General features: G+C 47.7%; 1 protein-coding gene across 1 annotated transcript in view; it reads left to right on the top strand.

Annotated features, from left to right (window-relative positions):
• Dnase1l3 (deoxyribonuclease 1 like 3) overlaps positions 1–24,519 on the top strand; it is a 43,559-nt gene extending 19,040 nt beyond the window's left edge. The window contains exons 4-8 of the mRNA XM_004669068.2: positions 1,093–1,205; positions 7,361–7,473; positions 11,622–11,779; positions 22,904–23,000; positions 24,348–24,519. Of these exons, the coding sequence (XP_004669125.1) occupies positions 1,093–1,205; positions 7,361–7,473; positions 11,622–11,779; positions 22,904–23,000; positions 24,348–24,470 (604 nt within the window). The 3' untranslated portion in view covers positions 24,471–24,519. The remainder of the gene's footprint in view (positions 1–1,092; positions 1,206–7,360; positions 7,474–11,621; positions 11,780–22,903; positions 23,001–24,347) is intronic.
• Positions 24,520–26,168: the final 1,649 nt, after the last annotated feature.

Below are 26,168 nucleotides of genomic sequence, written 5' to 3'. Positions count from 1 at the left end.
TTTTGGAAATGGCCATGGGCAGTGTGAAGCAGGTTTGCTGGTTGCCTGCATAGAGACCCCATGGGGCCATGAGGATGAACCGTGGCTTGCAGTGGAGACCCAGTGGAGATGCCGGGACCATGAGATGGCTGCCGAGGAGCTGCCAGGCCCCGATGAAGTTTCCCAGGACTGTGAGTAGCCTAGCTGGAGGGGCGGAATTGGAATGCCAGAGACTTGTTGCTGATTAGAATTATCGGACTTGAAGATTTGTCACTGGCTAGAGTTGTTGGACTTGAAGCTACAGAGTTTGATGTTTGCCCTGGTAGTTTAAATCTTGTATTGGTTGAATGTTTCTTTGCTATGCCCAATGCCATCTTTTGCAATGTGAATATTTATTCTGTGCCATTATGGGTTTTTTGAGATTAGTTTTTGGTATTATGGCTCAGTTAAAAGATCTTGGACTATGGGGATGTATGAACATCATTGGGATTGATAAAAACTATGGGGACTTTTAAAATGAGATGAATGCATTGCATTTTACATCATGTATGGATATCAGTTTATGGGGGCCAGGGGCGGAATGTGGTGGTTTGATTCAGGTGTCCCCCATAAACTCAGGTGTTCTGAATGCTAGGTTCCCAGCTGATGGAGATTTGGGAATTAATGTCTCCTGGAGGGAGTGTATTGTTGGGGGCCGGCTTATGGGTATTAAAGCCAGTTTCCCCTTGCCAGTGTTTGGCACACTCTCCTGTTGCTGTGTTCCACCTTACGTTGGCCAGAGGGTGATGTCCACCCTCTGCTCATGCCATCGTTTTCCCCTGCCATCGTGGAGCTTCCCCTCGAGCTTGTGAGCCAAAATAAACCTCTTTTTCCCAGAAGCTGCTCTTGGTTGGGTGATTTCTAACAGCAATGCGAACCGGACTGCAACAGAGACAAAGAAAGAATGGGCGCGCCAGGGCCTCTAGTCACTGTAAACAAACTCCAGACGCCTGTGTCACCTTGTGCATCTGGCTTTACGTGGGTACTGGGGAACTGAACCAAGGTGGTTAGGCTTTGCAGGCAAGTGTCTTATCCGCGGAGCCATCTCCCCAGCCTTTCTTCTTTCTCTTGTAGAGAGAAGCTGGTGTCTGTCAAGGAGAAATACCTCTACCACGACTACCAGGATGGAGACAAGGACGTGTTTTCCCGGGAGCCTTTTGTGGTGTGGTTTCAGTCACCCTACACTGGTGAGGCTCCCCGCAATCATATTGCATTCATTATGTCACCTGACATACGTGGTGTTAACGAGGAGGGACTTGTTTGGCTCAGGATCTCAGAGCTCAAGCCCCTGCCATCCTGCGTCTGGGCCAGCAGTGAGGCTGACATCATGACAGCTGGGTGTGGTGAGAAGCTTCGTCACTCCCGAGAAGACGGGAGAGAGTGAGGCAGTGACCAAGGACCAAGCATGGCCTTCAAGGTGGGCTCCCAGCGACACAGCTGGGAGGGACAAAGGCCAAACCGGTGTGCCTGGAGCTCCCAGTTGATGGCTAGTTTCCTGCCGTTCCTGCCGCACAGTGGAAGATAGGGACTAGGATTATCCCCCAGTTACATTAGAGGAAACTGAGGGTTTTAATTTTTTTTTTAATATTTATTTATTTATGTATTTGAGAGAGATAGAATGGGCACACCAGGGCCGCTAACCACTGCAAATGAACTCCAGACGCATGTGCCACCTTGTGCTTCTGGCTTTATATGGGTACTGGGGACTCAAAGCCAGGTCCTTCAGCTTTGCAGGCAAGTGCCCTAACCACTGAGTTATCTATTCAGCCCTTAAAATATTTTATTTATTTATTTATGAGAAAGAGAGAGAGGGCAAGAGGTGGGAGGGGTATAGGAAGAGAGAGAGAGAGAGAATAGGCATACCATGGCCTCTACCTACTGCATACTCTGGACACATGTGCAACTTAGTGCAGCTGGCTTTACATGAGTACTGGGGAATTGAACCTGGTCCTTAGACTGTGCAGGCAAGCACCTTAACTGCTGAGCCATCTCTTCATCCCCAAATTGAGGTTTAAAAGGTGCTATTGGGCTCAGGAGATGGTTCAGTGGGTACAGTGCTTGCCATGCAACCCCAAGTACTTGAGTTCGAATCCTGAGACCCCACACGAAAGTTGGAAGTTGTGGCAAGTTTCTTCAATTCCAGTGAGGAAGGAAGTGGAAGCTGGAGACTTCCCCAGGCTCTTGAACAGGGCAGGGAACAGGGAGGGAGAAGGTGAGGACTGGCCCAGGAGTTGTCCTCAGACCTCTGTGGCGCATGTGCCTGCGCTCACAGACACGAACACAGACACGTGTGCATGTGCACTCACATAACAGATATAAAAGAGAAGGACGCTGTTGCTTGTCCAAGGTCAGCTGCTTAAGTGCATGACCAGGGTGGCACGCAAAGCAACAACCTAGGAGCCCATACTTTTTCTTTTTTCTTTTTCTTTTTTTTTTTTGGTTTTTCGAGGTAGAGTCTCACTGTAGCCCAGGGTGACCTGGAATTCACTATGTAGTCTCAGGGTAGCCTCGAACTCATGGTGATTCTCCTGCTGCCTCCCAAGTGCTGGGATTAAAGGCATGCACCACCACACCTGGCCATACTCTTTTCTTAAAGAAAACAAATATTTGGGCTGGAGAGATGGCTTAGCAGTTAAACGCTTGCCTGTGAAGACTGAGGACCCCGGTTCAAGGCTCGATTCTCCAGGACCCACGTTAGCCAGATGCACAAGGGGGCACATGCATATGGAATTCGATTTGCAGTGGCTGGAGGCCCTGGCACGCCCATTCTCTCTGTCTCTATCTGCCTCTTTTTCTCTCTCTCTGTCACTCTCAAATAAGTAAAAATAAACAAATTTTTTTTTAAAAAATAAAAAAACACAAATATTTGTATTTCTTTTCAAGCAGAGAAAGAAAGTATGGGTACATGTCAGGGCCTCTGGCCACTGCAAACAAACTCCAGATACATGCACCCCGTGGTGATGTGGCTTCACATGGGCCCTGGGGAATTAAAGCCAGGCTTTGCGAGCAAGTGCTTTTAGCCACGGAGCCATGTCTCCAACCTGAGTTCACGCTCTTTCCTGATCTCCACATGATGTTCACTACAAAGTCAAGAATCAACTGCCTGTGGAAGGACAGCCCGGCCATTACAGCCCTGTAGCTGTCACTTCCACCGGAGCAGAGGCAGCTTAGGGGAGGAAAGGGTTCACAGTTCTGAAGGGAAGTTTCCTCTGGGTGGAGAGAAACCCGGCTACTGCTCACAAGTTCAGATGCCCACAGCACAGAGAAGCAAGCTGGCAATGAACACAGTGCGGCTGGACTCAAGGTCTACCCCGGTGACCCGCCTCCTCCAGCAAGGCTTCAGCTCCCAAGGGCTCCAGAAGCTTAGACATAAAACTTGAGACCATGGGCGACATTTTACATTCAAAGCACCATAAGCACTCGGGAGTCCAAGTCAGATGGATCCAGAAAGCCAGTCTGAGCTCTGTATGTGTATAACATCTTGTCCCCAATTACCGAGGTCTCTATACAGCTCGGTGGAAGAACACTCGCGTAGTGTGCACACACCTCAGGTTCCAGCCTCTGGGCTGAAAAGAAAACACTGTAAAGTGTCAAGAATCAGAACTGGGCAGGAGGGACTGTGCTTGCCTCGGAAACATGAAGGCCTGAGCCTCATCCCCAGAACCCACGAATAGAAACCAGGCATAGTGGCACACACTTGAAATCCCAGCACTGAGGAGGTGGAGACAGGCTGATCCCTGGGGATCACTGGCCACCAGTCTAGCCTACCTCTCAAGCTCCAGACCAGTGAGAGACTTGTCTCAAAAAAAAAAAAAAAAGGTGGGTGGTGGCTAAGGAATGACAACCAAGGTTGTCCTCAGGCCTCCATACACAAGTGCATGCACATATATGCAAAGGATTAAAACTGGTTTGCAGGGCAGAGAGACGGCTTTGCATTTAAGGCGCTTGGCTGCAGAGCCTAAGGACTGAGGCTTGATTCTCCAGGACCCACGGAATCCAGATACACAAAGTGGCACATGTGTCTGGAGTTCGTTTGCAGTGGCTGGAGGCCCTGGTGTGCCCATTCTCTATCTGCCTATCTTCCTTTCTCTCTCCCTCTCTCACTCACTCTCTCAAATAAATAATTTAAAAAAATTGGTATGCAGCTGGGTATTTGGAGCACACCTTTAATCCCAGCACTTGGGAAGCAGAGATAGGAAGATCGCTGTGAGTTCAATGCCACCCTGACTACGTGGTGAATTCCAGGTCATCCTGGGCTGTTGTGATTCTGCTTCAAAAAACAAACAAAATAACAATGACAATAATAGTAATAATAAAATATAAAGTTGAAACCCATATAGAATCAAGGGTTTATTTATTTATTTATTTATTTATTTATTTTACTACCTATTATATGCCAGGTTCTATGGAGGGCACCAGAAAAGACTAGCGAGACTCTTGCCTTTGTGAAGTATATTGTGATAGGAGAGACAGAGAAAAAATAATAAATGGGCTGGAGACATGGCTTTGCAGTTAAGGCACTTGACCTAGGTTTAATTCTCCAGATGCACAAGGTGGTGCGTGCATCTGGAGTTCATTTGCACTGGCTAGAGGCCATGGCATGCCCATTCTCTCTCTCTCAAATAAATAAATAAATAATTTAAAAAAAAATTTGTGCAGTTATAGGACAGCTTACATTTATATCTATACCAGATCAGCCTAACAACCTGAACTGTGGCTTTAATTATTTTGGCCCATGGTTAATTAACTCAGGGGAGGAGTACCTTAGGAGAACAACTATGGGGGAGGTGTGGAAATTCACAATCTAAACAGAGAAGGAGGTGGGTGAGGATCGCAATGAGTGTCCTTCAGAGAGTTCGTGCAGGAATACTGTTGTCACTGCAAAATTTGCTCATAGCTGACCATCAGGAGACCCGCCATTGCATTGCCATGTAATTATTCCTCCCAAAGAGAGTCAAGCTCTGTGAACTACAGGACCAACCTGTTTGTCCTGAGTCCTCACCTTTCCACCCTTGCATGCTTTCTTGCCCTTCCTCCCTCCCTGGGGTGTGACAGTCCCCGTGGACTCTGGGACGGAAGATTCATGAGTTAGATATTTCATCCATGGATTTATCTAGGGGCCAGTTGTTCATATATTCAATCAATAAGTGTTTTTAAGCACCACCAACAGGCCAGGCGCTGTGCTGGGTTCAGCAGTCAGGAGGGATTGGAGCTCGCGTCCCCAAGGCTCAAGGACAGAACAGAGCAATGTCAGAACGCGAAGAAAGTAAGCAGGACACACTGGATTAGAGGAGTCTGGGACACTTAGAGGTGACCAGGGATGGCCGGCCATCACAGGTGGACATTGGGCTGTGGACTGATGCAGCCAACCATGCAGATGGCTGGAGCAAGGCCATTCTGGTTGGGAGCGTAGAGAGGGCGCAGCAGCTCACAGATGGGGAAGAAAGGCTTTTGTGGGACAGGTCTGGGCTCCCAGAGACAGCCAATGCAGTCCCAGCTGCCCACTATGAGACTCGAGTTGTGACCACGCCACAGCCTCCCACGGTGAGGCAGGACTGGAATCCAGTTCGAGAATGGAGGATGCCCAGGGACGGTTGCTTAGATACAGTTCCTACTGGCAAGAGGACAAGGCATAGTACCCAGGTCCCCCCAGGTCTACACTCAGGCCCCACTGGTGAGGGAAAGTTTTCAGACACCCCACAAAGGCTATGTGTGGAGGGGGTTGGCTGTATGTTTTCATTTATTTTATTTATTTATGAGAAAAAGAGAGAGAGAATGGGTGTTCCAGGGCCTCTAGTCATTGCAAACAAACTTCAGATGCATGTGCCACCATGTGCATCTGGGTTATGTGGATCTTGGGTGTCAAACCTGGGTCCTTAGGCTTCATAGGCAAGTGCTTTAACTGCTAAGCCATTTCTCCAGCCCTATTTTGAATTATTTTTATTTTTATTTTTATTTGTTTGGTTTTTCAAGGTAGGGTCTCACTCTGGCTCAGGCTGACCTGGAATTCACTATGTAGTCTCAGGGTGGCCTCGAACTCATAGCGATCCTCCTACCTCTGACTCCCGAGTACTGGGATTAAAGGCATGTGCCACCATGCCTGGCCCTATTTTGAAATTTTGAGGCAGGCTCTTCTTGCCGTATAGCTCAAGCTGGGCTGGAACTCACGATGCCCCAGGCTAGCCACAAGCTGGGCTGGAACTCATGATGTACCCCAGGCTAGCCTCAAGCTGGCTGGAACCCACTATGTACCCCAGGCTAGCCTCAAGGCTATGACCCTCCTGACTCAGCTGTCCTCGTGCCAGGGTTACAGGAGTGCGCTGTCACACCCATCTTGTCATCCCATTCAAAAAATATTTTTATCTATTTACAAGCAAAGAGAAGGGGGGAGAGAGAAACAGAATGGGTGCACCAGGGCCTCCAGCCACTGCAAGGAACTCCACATGCATGCACTACTTTGTGCATCTGGCTTTATGTGGGTACTAGGGAATGGAACCTAGGTCATTAGGCTTTGTAGGCAATCACCTTATCCACTAGCCATCTCTACAACCCTTGTTTCTTTTAATATTTTATGTATTTATTTGAGATGGGGGGGCAGGGAGAGAAGACAGACAGAATGGACATACTAGGGCCTACAGCCACTGCAAACAAACGCCACCTTGTGCATCTGGCAAATGTGGGTATTGAGGAATCAAACCTGGGTCCTTGGGCTTTGCAAACAAGTGCCTTAACCACTAAGCCATCTCTCCAGCCCTGCTTCCCATATCGACATAGTATAATGGTATTGTAGATATCTGTGTTATGCATCTGGCCTTACATGGGTCCTGGGGAATCCAAACTCAGTGCTTGATCCACTGAGCCATCTATCTCCCCAGCCATGAAATGCATACAATGCTTGTTGCTATTTTCTGAGGTAGGGTCTCGGTCTAGCCCAGTATGACCTGGAACTCACTCTGTGGTCCCAGTCTGGCCTTGAACTCACAGTGGTCCTCCTACCTCTGCCTCCTGAGTGCTGGGATTAAAGGCGTGTGCCACCATGCTCTGCTACATATGATTTTTATTTGTTAAAATAAACCAGAGGGGGGAAAATCACACAAAACCAGTAAGGAACACTGACTACCAGCTTTCTTTTAGCTGTGAATGGCAGGTAGGTGAGCAGTCAAAACAGTAACGTGATGATTCTAAGAACACTGAAATCTCACCACTGGCCAGATCCTGTGTTAACAGGGGTCCCATGTGACACAGCAGCACCTTTTAGAAAGGAGAGCCTGTTTCCTCCAGCAGTGTCAGTGGGCACCTGATGGGGAAAGTGTGTGACCTCCTCTTTTGTCCCACTCCTAAGCTGTCAAGGACTTTGTGATCGTCCCCTTGCACACGACTCCTGAGACCTCCGTTAAAGAGATCGACGAGCTGGTTGATGTCTACGTGGACGTGAAGCGCCGATGGAAGGTGGAGGTGAGGACCTGCACGTGCCCAGTGCCCGTCACGCAGGGACAGAAACTGGTCCTTGAGGCCACCACCACTTCCCAGCCTCAGCTTAGACTTTTCCTCAGTCCTGCGCATCCTTCTTGCTGAATCTGCTGGGTGCGGCCCCGTGGGTCTTGGGAGTTCACACACTGGACCGTTTCCCAGGGCTCCCGGCATTTATGGAGAGAGAGCCGATGCGAGGCACCGTGCCAGGCTTGCCAGGGACAAGTGACTTTCATCCTGTCAATGATCCCATGAGGGGGCTGCATTCATCAGTCCCACTGGGCCACTGAGAAGAGTGAGGCTCAGTGTCAGCACCCAGACCCGCCCGACCCAGCCTCTCCCTCTCCTCCCTGCCACTAAAAGCCCACAGGCCAACTGTTGGGACCCTGCAGTCTCCTCCCCTCACAGCCTTCACAAGCCAAATCTCGCTTTCCCCCTAGGGCTTGGGAATCAGAGATCGCCTGACTATAAGCACGCAGGTGGTGGGTCCTTATTAACAAGACTCCCTACTTCTTCCTCTTCCCTGAGAAACCAGGAAAGCAGACATCTTGCTTTGTCTGTTGGATGTTGCAAAATTCTCCTTGGACCATCTCCCTATACTGCCTGCAGCATTAACCAAGCTCTTACTTAAGGATGATTTCACTAGGCCCTCAATCTCCCCCCCCCCCCTTCCTATCCCTCTCCTCTAAACCCAACACATGAAAGGTCAGAAGTATTGCAGTGCCAAGGACAGGACCTCAGCCTGGCTTATGCAAAGGAGGAGGGGTGACGCTGGCTTCCCCTGTCTGAGACCTCCAGCGTTTCCCCACGTGGAGGTCAGGGACAGGACGCTAGCTCCTATGGCTCTGTGGGTTTGAGGAAGCTCAGGGCAAATATGGAAGTGCTCCTGAACCCTCTCTTCCAAGATTCCTCTTTTCTCCTTTCTGAACGTGACCCTGGGAATCCCCCTGCCTCCTTGGTTCCGCACACAGTGAGTCAATTGTGGACATAGCTGCTTATTTGTAAATTCCAGGACTCGTTCATTCATTCCAAAAATTATTAAGCCATTCATTCATTAGGAATCTATTAAGCATCCATACCTGGAGAAACATCAGTGGCCCCATCAGTGAGCAGGGAGGAAGCTCTATTTTTTTTTGTAATTAAAAAAAAATTATTTGCAAGTAGAAATAGAAGAGAAACAGGCAAAGAGAATGAGCATGCTAGGGCCTCCAGCTATTGCGAACAGCCGCCAGATGCATGTGCCACTTTGTGCATCTGGTCTTACATGGGTACTGGGGAATAGAACCTAGGCAGTAAGACTTTGCAACAAGTGCCTTTAACTGCTGAGCCATCTCTCCAAACCCGGAGGAAATGCTTAAAGGGTTATTTTAGTTATTTTTCTCACTGCTGTGATAAAATCCCTGACAAAAGCCAGTTAAGGAAGGCAACTGATTTTTGCTCCGAGCCCCAGGGTGTCGCCAGCCAGGTGGGAAAGGCATGGGGACAGGAGCTTGAGGCAGCTGCTCGGGCACATCCGTAGTGAGGAGGCAGAGGGAGACGAAGGCCGGCGCTCAGCTCGCTTTCTCCTTTCTGTTCCATCCTGGCCCCCCGCCCTTGGCATGGTGCTGCCTGCAATCAGGGTGGGTCTTCCCTGTTCGGTTAAGCCTTTCTGCAAACACCCTCACAGTCGTCCCTGGTGATTCTAAATCTGGTCAAGTTGATAATGAAGGTGAATCCTAACAGGGCCTTCCAAGAGACAGGCTGGGGTTCCGTTCTGGCCTTTGTTGCTTAAAGTGCCCTGTCGTGTGGCATACAGAGGGCAACTTCATCCATGGTGCCTTCTACTGATGCAAGTTAAACATGATCTCCAGGCTGCCCTGGCACACGGCGTGCTTAGCAGATCACATATGTGCTCTCGGCGACATTCACTCAGGTTAGGGTTGACAGTCTGTCCTCAAGTGTGCCAGTTCTTCTCAGGGGAAACTTGATTGCTGAGGTCAAGAATGAGATGTTCTTGAGCTAAACTCTGAACTCAGCACCATCCCAAACAGTAGCACAAACAAGGAAATCTGGCACTTCCTTTTTTTCTGTGGATTGTGAAGATTCTGTTATTCCAAGGAAAAAACGCTTTCACATAGGAAGCTTCTGTTGTTGGCTGGGAGCCCAGGACAGTTCACCTGATGACCCTGTCCCCGCATGATCCCTTCCTTCTCTCCCAAGAACTGAATTTCCAAGGAGTTAGTTTCTGACCTCAAAACAACAGGAGCAACAGTGATAGCAAAACAGCTTGCTTAACTTAGCTTCCTAAACTTGCTTTTGTCAGGGATTTTATCACAGCAGTGAGAAAAGAGCATTTTTCTTCCTCTTTGTATGCAGGGTATTAATTCTTATTTCTCACAGTGTTTTAAGCCAGAGGTGAGAGATGTGAGGGAATAGGGGAACTGGATAACTGGATTCCTGGGTCCCACCTGTGCACTGGATTCCAGAGACATGGTCACTAAGACCAGAATGGCAGAGAGGGGCGAACTTCCTCCCAGGAGACACCCTCCTGTACTGATACCAAATCTTCGTCAAAACTCAGACTTGCTTGCAAGCTGTGATGTCTTCTCCGAAGAGGGAAACTGAGTCAGACCCTCTTAAGTTTGCTTGGGCTGCCATACCAGTATAGCACAGACAGGTGGATTAAACAACTCAGAGCTGTTTCCTCAAAGGTGTGGAGACTGGAAGTTCAAGGTCAGTGTGTGAGAGCAGGGTTGGTTCCTTCTGGGGGCCAATGCCATTGCTGCTGAAGTTATCTCGTGTTGCTGGGACAACTCACCCAGCCAAAGCAGCTGACGGTAGGAGAGGGTTTACTGCGGCTCACAGTCTCGAGGGGACGCTCTGTGATGGTGGGGTCAGCAAGGCAAGTGCACACGCTGGGCGTCACTCCTTGCCAGAAAGCTGGCAGAAAGCAGCAGGAGCAAGCTGACATCTGGCAAGAGCGAGCTGGGCTGTAACAACTGCCAAGCCCCCACCACCAGCACCACGCCTCCTCCAGCAAGACTGCACCTTCCAGGTTACCACCAGCTGAGGACCAAGCGTTGGAAGTACATGGAGCTGCAGGGAACATCTGAGTCAGGCCAGGGCACGTGCAGGCGGTCCACATGGCCTCTACATGGTCTTCCTGTGTACTTCCCGCTGTTCAAATCTCTCCTCTCTCCCTCACTTCCTCTCTCCCTTTCCTTGTCCTGCTTCACCCACCTTCCCTCCTCCTCCTCCTCCTCCTTCTTCCTCTCTCTCTGTCTCTCTGTGGTACGGGGGATTGAACCCAGAACCTCCCCCTTGCAATGTGCTCTACCATTGAGCAGATCCCACTCCTGTCCCTTTATACAAGTGAGCCAATCACCTGATATCCTTTGGCCCTTTGTTGTCTCTTCAAAGTTCCATTCTCCATCACTAGGTGTGGGAATGCATGCCTATAATCCTAGTGCTTAAGAAGTGGCAGGAGGATCCGGAGTTCAAGGCTATCCTGAATTGTATATCGAATTTGAGGCCACTTTGTACTATAAGAGACCCTATTTCAAAACAAAACAAAGCAAAAAACAACAGGGCTGGGGAGATGGCTCAGCACTTAAAGGTGCTTGTTGGCAAGGTCTGCTGGCCCAGGTTCAATTCCCCAGTATGCGTGTAAAGCCAGATGCACAAAGGAGTTCATGCATCTAGAATTCCTTTGCAGCTTCAAGAGGCCCTGGAGTGCCCATTGTCTCTCTCTCCTACACACACACACACACACACACACACACACACACACACAAATAAGTTTAAAAATCTAACAAAAAAGCCTATTGTGGTGGCACATGCCTTTAATCCCAGTACTCAGGAGGCAAAAGAAAGAGGATCACTGTGACTTTGAGGCCATCCTGAGAATACAGTGAATTCCAGGTCAGCCTGAGCCAGTGTTAGACCCTGCCTTGAAGAAAAAAAAAAATCAACAACAATAGACCTAATAGCTAAACAGAACCCCATTCTAGTGTACTGTGTGTTGGGGGTTCAAGATTTCCAGACCACAAAAAAACCCTTTATAGACGTGGGAGGTGGGAGTCACCCTGGTGGTCCCGAGCGAAAGCTTGTGCAATGCCGTCTACCAGGTAATGGCTCTGAAATTTGTCTTTCAGAATTTCATTTTTATGGGTGACTTCAATGCTGGTTGCAGCTATGTCCCCAAGAAGGCCTGGCAGAACATCCGTTTGAGGACTGACCCCAAGTTTGTTTGGCTGATTGGGGACCAAGAGGACACCACTGTCAAGAAGACCACCAACTGTGCCTACGACAGGTAGGAGGCCTGCCCCAGCCAGGGCCCTCCATGTGACTTCCAGGGTCGGGTCAGTTCCAATCCAGGACCCTCGGCCCGGTCCCTTGTGCAAGGTGTGACCCTATGCCGTGGCCGTGGGCATGGAAACCCTGGCTTCAGGTGCTGACTTTAGCACTTCACGTCTGCAACAAGCTTTCCCCTGGGGAGATTCAAGCATACATCCTCACCCTAGACGGGGCTCAGCCGGCAGGCCCAAGAACTGCGCGCTGACACCAGTTTGGCAAACTGGCAAGCCGAGGTGGATGGGGGTCACATGGAGAGGGTCGTTCTTTCTTAAAGTTTTAAAAAATATGTCTTATTTAATTATTTATTTGAGATAGAAAGAGGGAGATGGAGAGAGAGAGAGAGAGAAATAGAGAAAGGCAGACAGAAAGAGGCAGAGAGAGAGAAAAAGAGTCAGAGAGAAAGAGAAAGAGTCAGAGAGAGAGAAAGAGACAAAGAGAGAGAGAGAGAGAGAGAGAGAGGAGTATGGGCACGCCAGGACCTCCAGCCACTGCAAACCAACTCCAGATGCATGTGCCTCTTTGTGCTTCTGGCTTACGTGGGTCCTGGGGAATCAAACCAGGATCCTTTGGCTTTGCAGGCAAACACCTTAACTGCTAAGCCATCCCTCCAGCCCAATAGGGGTTATTTGCAGGAACGTGGAACCCCTCAAGCAGCTGACTCCTGTGTCGAGATTGCTCCTCCCTCCCCCACAGTGCGAGGGCTTGTGACAGCATGAGGACCCAGCAGCCGCACACCCATCCTGTGTGATGCCCCCCCCCCGGGGCTGCTTAGGTGGAGCTCCCTATGTTGAGATCACCCCACCATTGCTCTTCCCTCAGTCTCAGGGAGAGAGCTTACTGACAGAGCATGGGCTCCCCAAAGAATCTGCTTCCATTGTCCCTTGATCTTTTACCCTCTGTAGAGTCTATCTCCCCCGAGGTGGCCTCGTGCGTCCTTGCAAACAGCTGGCACAGGCACACCTGAGAACGCAGGTGGGCTCACGTGATCCCACAGCCTCGCTCGTGAGTTGCACCAGCTGCTCTTCATGAAGCAGTAGTAGTTTATTGCTCTCGCAGTGGATACTTTCCAGGAGACTTACGCTGTTATCTCTTTTATTATGATGGTACCTCGCTTGGGAAGATATGAGTCAATTAAATAACATACAGGCTGGGTGTGGTGGCTCCCGCCTTTAATCCCAAGTCCTTGGGAGGCAGAGGTAGGAGAATTGCTGTGAGTTCGAGGCCAGCCTGAGACTATGTAGTGAATTCCAGGCCAGATCCTATCTTGAAAAACCAAAAAAGAAAAAGAAAATAACACACACAGGCCAAGTATGGTGGCACACACTTCTCAGCACTCAGGAGGCTCAGAGGTAGGGTGATTGATGTGAGTTCGAGGCCAGCCTGGGACTACAGAGTTCTAGGTCAGTCTGGCTACAGTGAGACCCGACCCTACCTTATAAAAGAACAAAAACATCATACCAGGGCTGGAGAGATGGCTTAGCGGTTAGGCGCTTGCCTGTGAAGCCTAAGGATCCTGGTTCGAGGCTCGGTTCCCCAGGTCCCACGTTAGCCAGATGCACAAGGGGGCGCACGCGTCTGGAGTTCGTTTGCAGAGGCTGGAAGCCCTGGAGCGCCCATTCTCTCTCTCTCCCTCTATCTGTCTTTATCTCTGTGTCTGTCGCTCTCAAATAAATAAATAATTTAAAAAATTAAAAAAAAAAACAAAAACAAAAACATCATACCAAACTGCTGGCTCAGTGCCTGGTATGTGCAAGTGTTCAAGACTTCCATGTGATATTACCAGTTCTGTTCCCAACATATTCCACAGTGGACCCACCTCATCCTACCTCAGCCCCCCAGAGGTGGGTTATAGTGTGCACCACTGTCTATGGCTTGTACACTTTTTTTTAAGCTTTTTTAATTTTTATTTATTTATTTGATAGTGGCAGACAGAGAGAGAGAGAGAGAGAGAGAATGGGCACACCAGGGCTTCCAGCCACTGCAAACAAACTCCAGACATGTATGCCCCCTTGTGCATCTGGCTAACATGGGTCCTGGGGAATCGAGCCTTGAACTGGGGTCCTTAGGCTTCACAGGCAATCGTTTAACTGCTAAGCCATCTCTCCAGCCTGGATCCTGCTTTTTAACCTAGCCTGCAACCCTATGTCTTTTGGTTGGGGCATTGAGTCTGTTGATATTAAGAGTTTTTATTGAAAGGTATGTATTTATTTTTGCCATTTTTCTTATTTTGTTTTTCTTCCAGTTTTACCATTGCTCTCTTTTATTAGATAGTATTTGTGTATAGCTTGTTTCTTCCAGGTTCCTTATATGCGTGCTTTTCTTTCTCTTCAGCATGAAGGATCCTTTCAAGTATTTTCTGTAGACCTGGTTTTTTCTCCAAATATTCCTTTAGTCTGCTTTTGTTGTGGAATATTCTTATTTATCCATCTATTTGAACAGATAGCTTTGCAAGATAAAGTAACCTTGGTTGACAGTTGTTATCTTTCAGAACTTGGAATTCATCTTTCCAAGCCCTTCTGGCTTTTAAGATTTGTGTTGAGTAATCTGCTGTGATCGGATGGGCTTGCATGTGACTTGATTTTTCTCTCTAACTGCTTTCAATATATTTTCTTGGTTTGTATGTTTGGTAGTTTAATTATAATATGGCAAGGAGAGGTTCTTTCCAGGTTTGTGTGTTTTGTGTTATAAAGGATCTTTTTGTAGTGTGTTGTTCAGTTTCCATGAATCTGTGTATGCTCTATAGCTTTTCTTGCTATTGATTTGTACTTTGATTCCATTGTGGTCAGACAGAATGCAAGGAATTATTTCAATTGTCCTGTATTTGTTAAGATTTGCTTTGTGTCCTAATATATGGTCTATTTTAGAGAATGTTCCATGTGCTGCTGAAAAGAATGTATATTCTGCAGCATTTGGATAAAATGTCCTGTATATATCTGTTTTGTACACTTTTTTTTTTTTTTTTTCTGAGGTAGGGTCTCGCTGTAGCCAGGCTGACCTGGAATTCACTACAAAATCTCAGGGTGGCCTTGAATTCACAGTGATCCTCTTACCTCTGCCTCCCAAGAGCTGGCATTGAAGGCGTGCACCACCATGCCCAGCTTTTGTACACTTTTTGGAGGGGAGAGGATTTGAGGTAGGGTCTCACTCTAGCCCAGGCTGACCTGGCCTTAAATTCCCAGCTATCGTCCTACCTCTGTCTCCCGAGTGCTGGGGTTAAAGGCAGGCCTCACCATGCCCTTCTGGTTGGCACACTTTTAAAAGCACTGTGCCACCTTCCTAAATGTCAAAACGCATGTTGGAGTGACAGTGATCAACTGTGGGACCTTTAAGTCTCCTTGGGGGATTTTTAAGAACTTTCACTTTTGCTTCCTCCGCCAGGAGGAAAGTGTGGGCACTTGGAGGGCACGGCTGGCAGCACGGGCAGAGCCGGTCCCTCAGTGGTTCTGTTCCCACGGCCTAGCCTGCTGCACGGGGAGGGTGAGAAGGCCATGTGCTCAGCAGGCTCACACTTTAGGTCTCGGGGCCTGGCTTTCGTTTCCACCCCTGGCCTCCCTCGTTCCTCTTGGGGCCTTGGGAACTAGTTTTCTTTTTAGATGTCATTGTTCCAGCCCTCGAAAGGGGAAACCCAGCGTGGGAACTTACTGCACCCGGGCTTCCCTCTCCCATGCTGCAGGGTCCTGCCAAGCTGAGGGGTGACACCCACTCACCTGCCCACGCCAGCGGTGGGGCCCCAGGGTAGGTCAAGTCCTGTCTCCAGGCACATTGTCATTTCTCCTTGACAAACAAGAGAGGAGAGAGGGGAAAATAGCCACGCAGAATGGCTAGTCACAAGGAAGGATGGCCCCACAGAACAGGTAGGCTGGCAGAACCAGTTCAGACAATTCGTTTCCTAAAAAGCAATTGATTTTGTACACGAGGCTGGAGAAGTGGCCCAGTGGTTAAGGCACTTGCTGGATTTTATACACATGTATGCCAAGGGATGGTAGGATTACTTGTAGTTTTTTTTTTTTTAATTATTTATTTATTTGACAGAGAGAAAAAGAGAGAGAGAGCAAGCATGGGCACACCAGGCCCTCTTACCCCTACAAAGGAACTCCAGATGCATGCACCACTTTGTGCAGCTTGTTTAATGTGGGTACTAGAGAGTCAAACGTAGACCTGCAGGCTTTGCAAGCTGCTGAACCATCTCTCCAGTCCTCATACAGTTTTTTTTTAATTAATTAATTTATTTCCTAGCAGAGAGAGAGAGAAAAAAAAAGAGATGAGGGGATGGGATGGGGAAAGAATAGGCGCATCAGGGCCTCCTATTGCTGCAAACAATCTCCAGACACATGTGCCACTTTGTACATCTGGCTGTACATGGATCCTGGGGAAAAGAACCCAGGTCCTTAGGTTTTACATGCAGGCACCTTAACCACTGAGCCATCCCTCTATCCCCCTCATACAGTTTGTTCTTTAAATAGTTTTGTTTCTTTTGGGTGTTCTAACGTTTCTGGTTTCTATAACAACTGGTGTAATTTTAGTAATTCACAAATGATACTAAAAAAATGGATGCAGACAAGATGTTCTCAATCCAAGTCTGTCTTTTGTGTTCAAATATCTTTTAACTTTTTATTGACAACTTCCATAAATATAGACAATATATCATAATCATTCTCCCTCATCCCCCTGCCAAGTCCCCCCACTGAATCTCTTCTTTCCAGCTAGTCTCATATATGTGTGTGTGTGTATATATATATATATATATATATATATATATATATATATGTATATATATGTGTGTATGTATATTTGTTTTTTGAGGTAGGGTCTCACTCTGGTCCAGGCTGACCTGGAATTAACTATGTAGCCTCAGAGTGGCTTGAACTCTCGGCAATCCTCCTACCTCTGCCTCCCAAGGGCTGGGATTAAAGGCATGAGCCACCACGCCCAGCTCTATTTATTTATTTTTGAGGTAGGATCTCACTCTAGCCTAGGCTAGTGAGAACTGGAACTCACTCTGTAGTCCCGGGCTGGCCTTGAACTCATGGTGATCTTCCTACCTCTGCCTCTGAGTTCTCTTCTATTTTGATGTCATTGTTTGTTCTCTCCTATTAGTTAGGTCTTATGTAGGTAGTGTCAGGCACTGTGAGGTCATGAACATCACAGCCACTTTGTGTCTGGAAGACAGCATTGTGAGCCCTCCTCCCTTCCTTTGGCTCTTACATTCTTTTTGCCAGCTCTTCTGCAATGGCCCCTGAGCCTTGGAGGGTGTGATAGAGATAAATTTTCTTTTCAAATATTTTATATTTTATTTTATTTTGGTTTCTTGAAGTAGAGTCTTGCTCTTGACCCCAGGCCAACCTGGAATTCACTATGTAGTCTCAGAGTGGCCTCAAACTCACAGAAACCCACCTGCTGAGATTAAAGGCATGCACCACCATGCTTGACTAAAATACTTTATATTTATTTATTTATTTATTTGGGAGCGAGGAAGAGTCAGATAGAAAGAATGGTCATGCCAGGGCCTCCAGCCACTGCAAACGAACTCCAAACGCAAGCACCACCTTGTGCATCTGGCTTACGTGGGGCCTGGGGAATTGAACCTGGGTTCTTAGGCTTCACAGGCAAACACTTTAACTGCTAAGCCATCTCTCTAGCCCAATTTCCTTCCTTCCTTCCTTCCTTCCTTCCTTCCTTCCTTCCTTCCTTCCTTCCTTCCTTCCTTCCTTCCTTCCTTCCTTCCTTCCTCCCTCCCTCCCTCCCTCCCTCCCTCCCTCCCTCCCTCCTCCTTCTTTCTTTCTTTCTTTCTTTCTTTCTTTCTTTCTTTCTTTCTTTCTTTCTTTCTTTCTTTCTTTCTTTCTTTCTTTCTTTTTGTGACAGGGCCTGATGTACCTCAGGCTGACCTTAAAATTGATATGTGCCAGATGAACTTGACCTTGTAATCCTCCTTCCTCTTCCTTCCTAATGCTGAGATTGCAGGCGTATGCCACCATGCCTGGTTCACATGTTGCCAGGGATTGAGGCGAGGACTCTGCCCACTTAGCTAATCCCCAGCCCAGATATTTGTTGAATTCCTGCTACGTGTCGGACACTGGTGACCATGCAGAGATGCCCAAGACGTGCTGGTGTCTGGGCTCATCTCAGGAGGTTCCAAACAGGAACGTTTCATCGTTGCTCTTCTCTTTTACACATCTCTCACCAAATGTGAAGAGCACGGAGCCAGGCGTGGTGGCACATGCCCTTATCCCAGGACTAGGGAGCATGGTAGCACACACCCTTAGTCCCACACTCGGATGCTAAGGCAGGAGGATTGCTGCAAGTTCGAGGCCAGCCTGGGACTACATAGTGAATTCCAGGTCAGCTTGGGCTATCTTGGCAGAACAACAACAAAACAACTGTAAACTGGGCATGGTGGCACACACCTTTAATCCCAGCACTCAGGAGGCAGAAGCAGGAAAATTGCTGTGAGTTCAAGCCCCGCCCCCAGAGACTACAGTGTGAATTCCATGTCAGCCTGGGCTAGAGTGAGACCCTACCTCAAAAAACAAAACAAAACAAAAACAACTGAGAACAGTTGATATAAAAGTCAAGCCATGGGGCTAGGGGCGTAGCTCGGTGTGAGAACATCTACCGAGCAGACACAAGGCACCGGGTCCAATCCCAGCACTACACAGAAAAAGGAGCCGTGATAACTCCAGAACGTATGACCCATGTACCTCAACAAGGAGGGGCCAGGACATGGATGAGCCTAACAATGGTACCAAATTGACTGTATTCGCTGAGTACAAAACTAATTATTAAAAAAAAAAGTGAGCCATGAGTCACGGACATGGCATCAACAACCTCAGAAACACATCATCAGAACTGGAAAAGCTGGGCCAGGAGTGGTGGCGGCGCATGCCTTTAATCTCAGCATTTGGGAGAAAGAGGCAGGAGGATGGCTGGGAGTTGGAGGCCATGCCGCAGGCAGGGCGTTGGGAGCTCGTAAATGTTATCTGCTTGGTACCCTTTGACAGAGGTTAGAGTCCATTCCCAGAACTTGTTTGATGGCTACATTTTCGTTCCATGTTATAGCTGCAAAATACCTCAGCTGTGGTTTTCCTATGTGTGTGCACGTGCGTGTGTAGCATGTGTTTTGGGGGCATGTGTAGTGTGGCGCATGCACCTGTGTATGCCCTGTGCACACACATGGAGGCCAGAAGAGAATGTCCCATGTCCTCTTATTTCTCTCATCTACATATTTTCTTGAAGCAGAATCCCTCTCTCAATCTGGAGTTGCAGTTTTTGCTCCAGTGACTCTCTAGTCTCCACCCTCCTCTCTCCACAGGACTGGGGTGATACATGTGCATGGCCATCTATCTATTTTTAAAAAAGCATTATTTTACTTATTTGAGAGAGAGAGAGAATGGGCATGCCAGGACCTCCAGACGCTGCAGACAAACTCCAGATGCATGCGCCACCTTATGCATCTGGCTAACGTGGGTCCTGGGGCATCAAACCTGGGTCCTTTGGCTTTGCAGGCCTTAACTGTTAAGCCATCTTTCCAGCCCTAAGCCTAGCTTTTTACACAGGTGCTGGGGATTGAACTCAGGTAGTCTCAGGCCATCTTAGGCCCTTTTGCTTGCACAGCAAGCACTCAGCCACTAAGCCATCTCCCTGTCCCTCTTTTTACTTCTCTTTAAGCTTATTAACTTATTATTTAAATAAATTATTTTTAGCTAGCCAGGTATGGTGGTGCATGCCTTTAATCCCAGCACTTGGGAGGCTGAGGTAGGATGATCACTGTGAGTTTGAGGCCAGCCTGGGACTATAGAGTGAGTTCCAGGTCAGCTTAGGCTAGAGTGAAACCCTACTTCAAAAAAAAAAAATAATAATAATTTTTTTTTTGAGGTAGGGTCTCACTCTAGTCCAGGCTGACCTAGAATTCACTATGGAGTCTCAGGGTGGCCTTGAATTCATGGTGATCAACCTACCTCTACCTTCAAGTGCTGGGATTAAAGGTGTGTGACCATGCCCGGCTCTTAAATAAATAAATAAATATATATATATATACATACACACATACATATGTGTGTATATATATATATATATATATATATATATATATACACACATACATACATACACACTCACACACATATATATTTGACAACTTCTATACTTGCAGACGACAAACAACCATGGTATTTCCCACCCCTCCCCTGCTTTTCCCTTCATAACTCTGCTCTCCATTATATCCCCTCCCTCTCTCCATTAGTCTCTGTTTTAATTTGATGTCATCAGTTTTTTCTCCTATTATGAGGGTCTTGTGTAGGTATTGCTAGGCACTGCGAGGTCTTGGATACCGAGGCCAATTTCCATTTTTATTAATTTTTTTAAAATATGTTGTTTTTATTTATCCAAGAGAGAGAGAGGCAGATAGAGAGAAAGAAGGAGAGAGAGAGACTGAGAGAGAGAATGGGCACACCAGGGTCTCCAGCCATTGCAAACAAACCCAAGACACATGTGCCACCTTGTACATCTGGCTTATGTGGGTACCGGGGAATCGAACCTGGGACCTTAGGCTTCTCAGGCAAGTGCCTTAACTGCTAAACCATCTCTCCAGCCCCCTTGAGGCCAATTTCTGTCCGGACATTTGTGTATAAGGAGTGATACCCTTCCTTTGGCTCTTATATTCTTTCTGCCATCTCTTCCGCAATGGATCCTGAGCCTTGGAGGGTGTGAGATGTTTCAGTGCTGGACACTCCTCCACCCCTTCTTCTCAGCACTCTGTTGCCTTTTGGGTCATCCCAGTGGCCATCACCATCTGAAAAGAGAAGCTTCTCTAACCAGAAGTGAGAGTAGCATTAATACATGAGTATGAACATTAAGTGTAGTGCTTTCAGGGCAGTTTGGTGAGAATAATATATATGTTTATCCAGATAAGAGCAGGCTTTATACCCCTAAGGCTCATGACCTCCCCTGCCATAGGCTTTTAATTAGGTTTTCAGTACCAGGCATGTATTCTCTTCCATAGACTGGGCCAGAGCAGTTGGTTTCTCCCAGAGCAGACATGCCACTATTGCATTTGTTCAGTCATTTGGCCTGTCTGACAAAACCTGAGGCTTCCAGTGTCTGTTTTTTCCACTGATGACTTCTGTCTCCCACAGGCTGCATACAGTGCAGCTTTTTCCAGCTTTCAGTTGGCTGGGCTACAGGGAGAAGGTTTTCTGCTCAGTACTAGTTTGATTTCTCAGTGACTTTGCTACTCCCTGGCCAATGACTCACTGGAAGGTATTCCATCCCTGGCACTGAAAATTTTCTAGTAGCAATCTATCCCTTCTGGATGTGCCATTATTCAAGAAAGTAGATTTTCATATGTCTTACTCAGAATATCTTGAATTTTGATTGGCCCTCCCCCACTCTTCTTTTATACAATGTCTCCCCCGGCCACACTTAGGCCTTTCCCTTCCCTGTAATCTGTTCTTCTACTTACATATATACAATCCTATCCTCTTAAGACCTTCCCTCTCCTCCCTCCTTTATAGCCTTTTTCTAGCTTACTGGCCTCTGCTACTGAGTTTTGGTTCCAGCTCACACACAGGTATAAACATTTGTAGCTAGGACCCACATATGAGAGAGACTATGCGACGTTTGGCTTTCTGGGCCTGGGTTACCTCATTTAGTATAATCCTTTCCAGATCCATCCATTTCCCTGCAAATTTCATAATTTCATTTTTCTTTACTGCTAAATAGAACTCCATTGTATAGATGTACCACATCTTTATTATCCAATCATCTGTGGATGGACATCTAGGCTTGTTCCATTTCCTAGCTATTGTGAATAGAACAGCAATAAACATGGTTATTTTTAAAGAATGTATCATAATACTCGATTAAGTAAGAAAACGGCGTCACTTCACAAATTAAAGGTAATTGCAGAGATACCCACTGGAATGTGCTCAGCATTAAATTCTGTCACTTTGGTAGAATGCTTGGAAGTGGCAGTTTGTACTCCCTGTGTCAAAATGGCATTTAGGGATGTATTTAAGATAAGCCAAGGTGGGCTGGAGGGCTTAGCGGTCAAGGAGTTTGCCTTCAAGGCCAAAAGACCCAGGTTCGATTCTTCAGGACCCACATAAGGCAGATGCACAAGGTCTGGAGTTCATTTGCAGTCTCGCTCAAATAAATAAATAAAAATAATTAAAAAAGAAAAGAAATAGCTCAGCAGTTAAAGATACTTGTGTGCAAAACCTGCCTGCCTGAGTTCAGCTCCCAAGCAGCCTATGTAAGCTAGTCACAAAAAGTGGTGTGAGCCTATAGTGCTGAGAAGTGACAGAGGAGAGCTCAGCACTGAAACATCTTGATCACACCTTCCAAGGCTCAGGGTCCATTGCGGAAGAGGTGGCGGAAAGAATGTAAGAGCCAAAGGAAGGGTAGGACTCCTTACAACATGCTCCTCCAGACACAAAATGGCCTGGATATCCATGGCCTCACAGTGCCTGACACTCCCTACACAAGACCATCATAAGAAAAGGAAAAGATCATGACATCAAAATAAAAGAGAGACTGATTGAGAGGGGGAGGGGACGTGATGGAGATGGAAAAGTGAGAGAGTGAAGGAATTATCATGGTTTATTATTGTAATTATGGAAGTTGCCAATAAAAAAAAAAAATTGCAGCAGCAAGAAGCCCTGGTGCGCCCATACATACATGCTAATTCATTAATCAATTAATTAATTTTTGAAAAGAGAAGTCAGCAGCTACTGGAGAATTTCCCCATAATCTTATCAGAAGTGAGAAGGAAATGAAGGAGAGCAGGTTTCTATTATCATAGCCATTGTAGCACGCGTGGGGCCATCTGCAACATCTCCTCTCCCTCAGCAGGCCTGTCCGTGCCGCTGACACTGTCCAAGGGCCACAGCGCCAGGGAGGAGACTGACGCTACTTTGAATTTGTAGGCACTGCCCTCTAGGGTCATTAGCAAAAGCCTGACGCATGCCTGAAGCACCTAGAAAAGGGCCAGCCTGCGCAGTCAGCTCTGTACACGAAACCTGGATCTTGCTCTGACCTCGTAAACCCACGACTTTTAGTACTGTCTTCTCTCCCTTGGCTCCAGGATTGTGCTTCGGGGACAAGAGATTGTCAGTTCTGTGGTTCCAAAGTCAAATGGTGTCTTTGACTTCCAGACCGCTTATGACTTGACCGAGGAGGAGGTAAGGATGCCATCTTGTCTTTCCTATGCCACTACCCTGGAAAGGGGGGTGGGAGTCACCCTTTGAGGTCACCACTCAGGATGCCACATCAGGCTTTTGTGCTCAAGTCTCGAGATGCTGGGACTGAGGAGATGGCTCAATTGGTAAAGTCGCTTACCATGTAAGCATGAGGGCCTGAGTTCAGTCCCCAGAACCCAGGTAAACATGCCAGATGTGGTGGCATGCACCTGTAGTCCTAGGACTGGTGAGACAGACACAGGCGGATCTCTAGATCTTGCTGTTCAGCCAGTCTAGCATAAGTAGGTGAGTTCCAGGCCAAGGAGATCCTGTCTCAAAAAAAAAAAAAAAAAAAAGTGGGGCCTAGAAAGATGGCTTAATGGTGAAGGCACTTACCTGCAAAGCCTAAGGACCCAGATTTGATTCCCCAGGGTCCACACAAGCCGGATGCACCAGGTGCCACATGCATATGGAGTTCTTTTGCAGCTGTTGGAGTCCCTGGCATGCCCCTTCTCTCCCTCTCTCCCTCTCTCTCAAATAAATAAATAAATAATTTTTTAAAGTGGATGTCATACCTGAGGATCATACATAAGATTATCCTCTGGCCTCCACATGCACTCACACACATGTGCGCGCACACACACAAGTGCACAAACACACAAATGTACAGTTCTGTGATCTGAAGGCCTGTCTTAAAAAAAAAACAACTTTTATTTATTTGATTTATTTGAGAGAAAGAGAAAAATAGAGAGAATGGGCATGCCAGGGCCTTTAGCTGCTGCAAATACTCCAGATGCATGTACCACCTTGTACATCTATCTGGCTTATGCGGGTCCTGAGAATTGAACTTGGGTCTTTGGCTTTGCAGGCAAGTGTCTTAACCTCTAAGCCATCTCTTCAGCCCAGACCTGCCTTTTACATTGGCCTAAACCAAGGGTGATGTTCACCACTTCCAGTGGGATACTTCTAGTACCTCATCCTCCTCTACTCCTGAATTTGCTCTCACTGAAATGACAGCATGGGGGGCTGGAGAGATGGCTTAACAGTTAAGGCACTTGCCTGTGAAGCCTAAGGATCCATGTTTGCTCTCTCTCCAGATCCCACATAAGACAGACACACAAAGGGTGAGGCAAGTGCCAGGCCACACATGCCCACTAGATGACACAAGTATCTGAAGTTCAATTGTAGGGGCTGAGGCCCTGGCCCCCCAGTTCTCTCTCTCTCTCTCTCTCTCTCTCTGTGTGTGTGTGTGTGTGTGTGTGTGTCTCTCTCTAAAATAAAATAAATAAAATGACAGCACATCCCAGGCTTATCCTAATCCCCACATCTACCTCTCATTTCTCCTCATAGGCCCTGGACGTCAGTGACCACTTCCCAGTTGAATTTAAACTACAGTCTTCAAGAGCCTTCAGCAACCGCAAAAAGTCTATTGGCTTAAAGAGGAGAAGGAAAGGCAATCGCTCCAAGATATGAGGGCACCATTATTTTTAAAGCCATTCCTGGCCTCTAAATAAAATGGCTCCTCCAGGCCCGAAAGGCTGTCTGCATTGTCTGCATACCCAGGAGCTGAGACTGGTCCAGCTGCTTTCACTGTCTGCTTCAGTTAATTCTACCTTGAGCCAAGTTGGGAGGACAGGGCGCCTTTATGCCTCCTGACCCCACACACCCTCCCTGGTGCTGCTAAGCCCTGGCACTAGGGGACCGACATCAGCTGTCACTCTTCATGAGGAAATCCTGTTTTCCAAGAGTGAGCAGAAATGTCAAGATCTTAATGGCACTCCATGATTTGAACTATCAACTGTTTTTAAAACTAAGACCCCTCCTGTCTGGGGCCAGGCCCTGATGGCATCTCACAGGGATGAAAGATGAAGGCCACTCCAATCTGGTCTTCTTCCCATTATCCACATTGCCCTCCTTTAACTCAGCCAGCCTGGTAAACCCACTCGAGTCCTCAGTGTGTGCTCCAGTCTGACCAGAGCCCACCCCCATCCACACCCTTGCCCATAATCTCTTGAGGGAGGATTCCCATCACTATGAGGAGAGAGCTCAGTCTTTGGACACCATACATTATCTGGCATCTTGTGACAGCCTTGTATGGAAAGCTCCAGTAAGATGGCTCTCCCCTGCCCATCACACCACCTCTGTCCTTCCCTCCCTCCCTCCCTCCCTCAGGGCCATGGCTCTCTCTATATTCATGTCCTGTCCTGACCCAGCACCTGGCTGAGTGCCCCCAGCCCCAGACGTCAAGCTTCCATTGCAACATCTGCATTTGTCCCCAGAGCGAGTATTAGAGCTCCTTGAAGGTTCCAGTGTGAGAAACGCCCCACTGGCTGGCCAGGACTTGAAGATTTTTTTTTTTTTTTGAGAGACAGGACCTCTAGCCAAGGTTGTCTTTGAACTCCCTCTGTAGCCAAGGATGACTTTGAACTTCTGATTCTGCTGTCTGCACTTCCTGAGTGGCAGGGTTACCGGCTGGTTTGTGCAGGGCTGGAATCAAACCCCGGGCTTTGTGTATGCTAGGTAAGCACTCTACCAACTGACCTACATCTCCAGCCGAGAGAATTTTGTTACCTTTCTGCGGCCCCAAGGATTTTGTTATCTTGCTTGTATCTGAGATGCCCGTTTTTGCACAGCTTGCTTCCCCTTGCCGCCCCCGCTGTTGGCCTTTCTTTACTCAAGCAGCACAGGAGCACGCCTCACTGTGCACACGGAAGCATGCCCCACAGAAGCAGTGACCCCCGTGACCCCCAGCTTCTTGTCTCCCTGCCGCCCCTCTGCGCGAGTATCACATGTGAACCTTAAAACTTAGGCAAAGTCTACATCATACCACATGCATGTGTCTATGACTTGCTTCTTTTTCTCAGTAGATTGAAGACAGGGTGACTTTGATATGATGGCCACATGCCTGAGTGTTGTTGATCAGTCATCTGTCATCGTGACAGACACGCAAGACCATCATAAAAAAGGAATTGTTTATTTGGATTCAGGGTTTCAGGGCTTTCAGACAGTTGGCTTTAATTTTTTTTTTTTTTACTTTTATTTTTAGAGAGAGAGACAGAAGGAGAGAGAGAAAATTGGCGCACCAGGGCCTCAGCCACTGTAATTGAACTCCAGACGCTTGCACCACCTAGTGGGCAGGTGCACCCTTGCACTTGCCTCGCCTTTCTGCAT

Source organism: Jaculus jaculus, chromosome 16 (assembly GCF_020740685.1).
Source record: "Jaculus jaculus isolate mJacJac1 chromosome 16, mJacJac1.mat.Y.cur, whole genome shotgun sequence".
Classification (NCBI taxonomy): Eukaryota; Metazoa; Chordata; class Mammalia; order Rodentia; family Dipodidae; genus Jaculus; species Jaculus jaculus.
The sequence above is the reverse complement of the archived record's forward strand: the minus strand, read 5'-3'. Positions and strand labels throughout refer to the sequence as shown.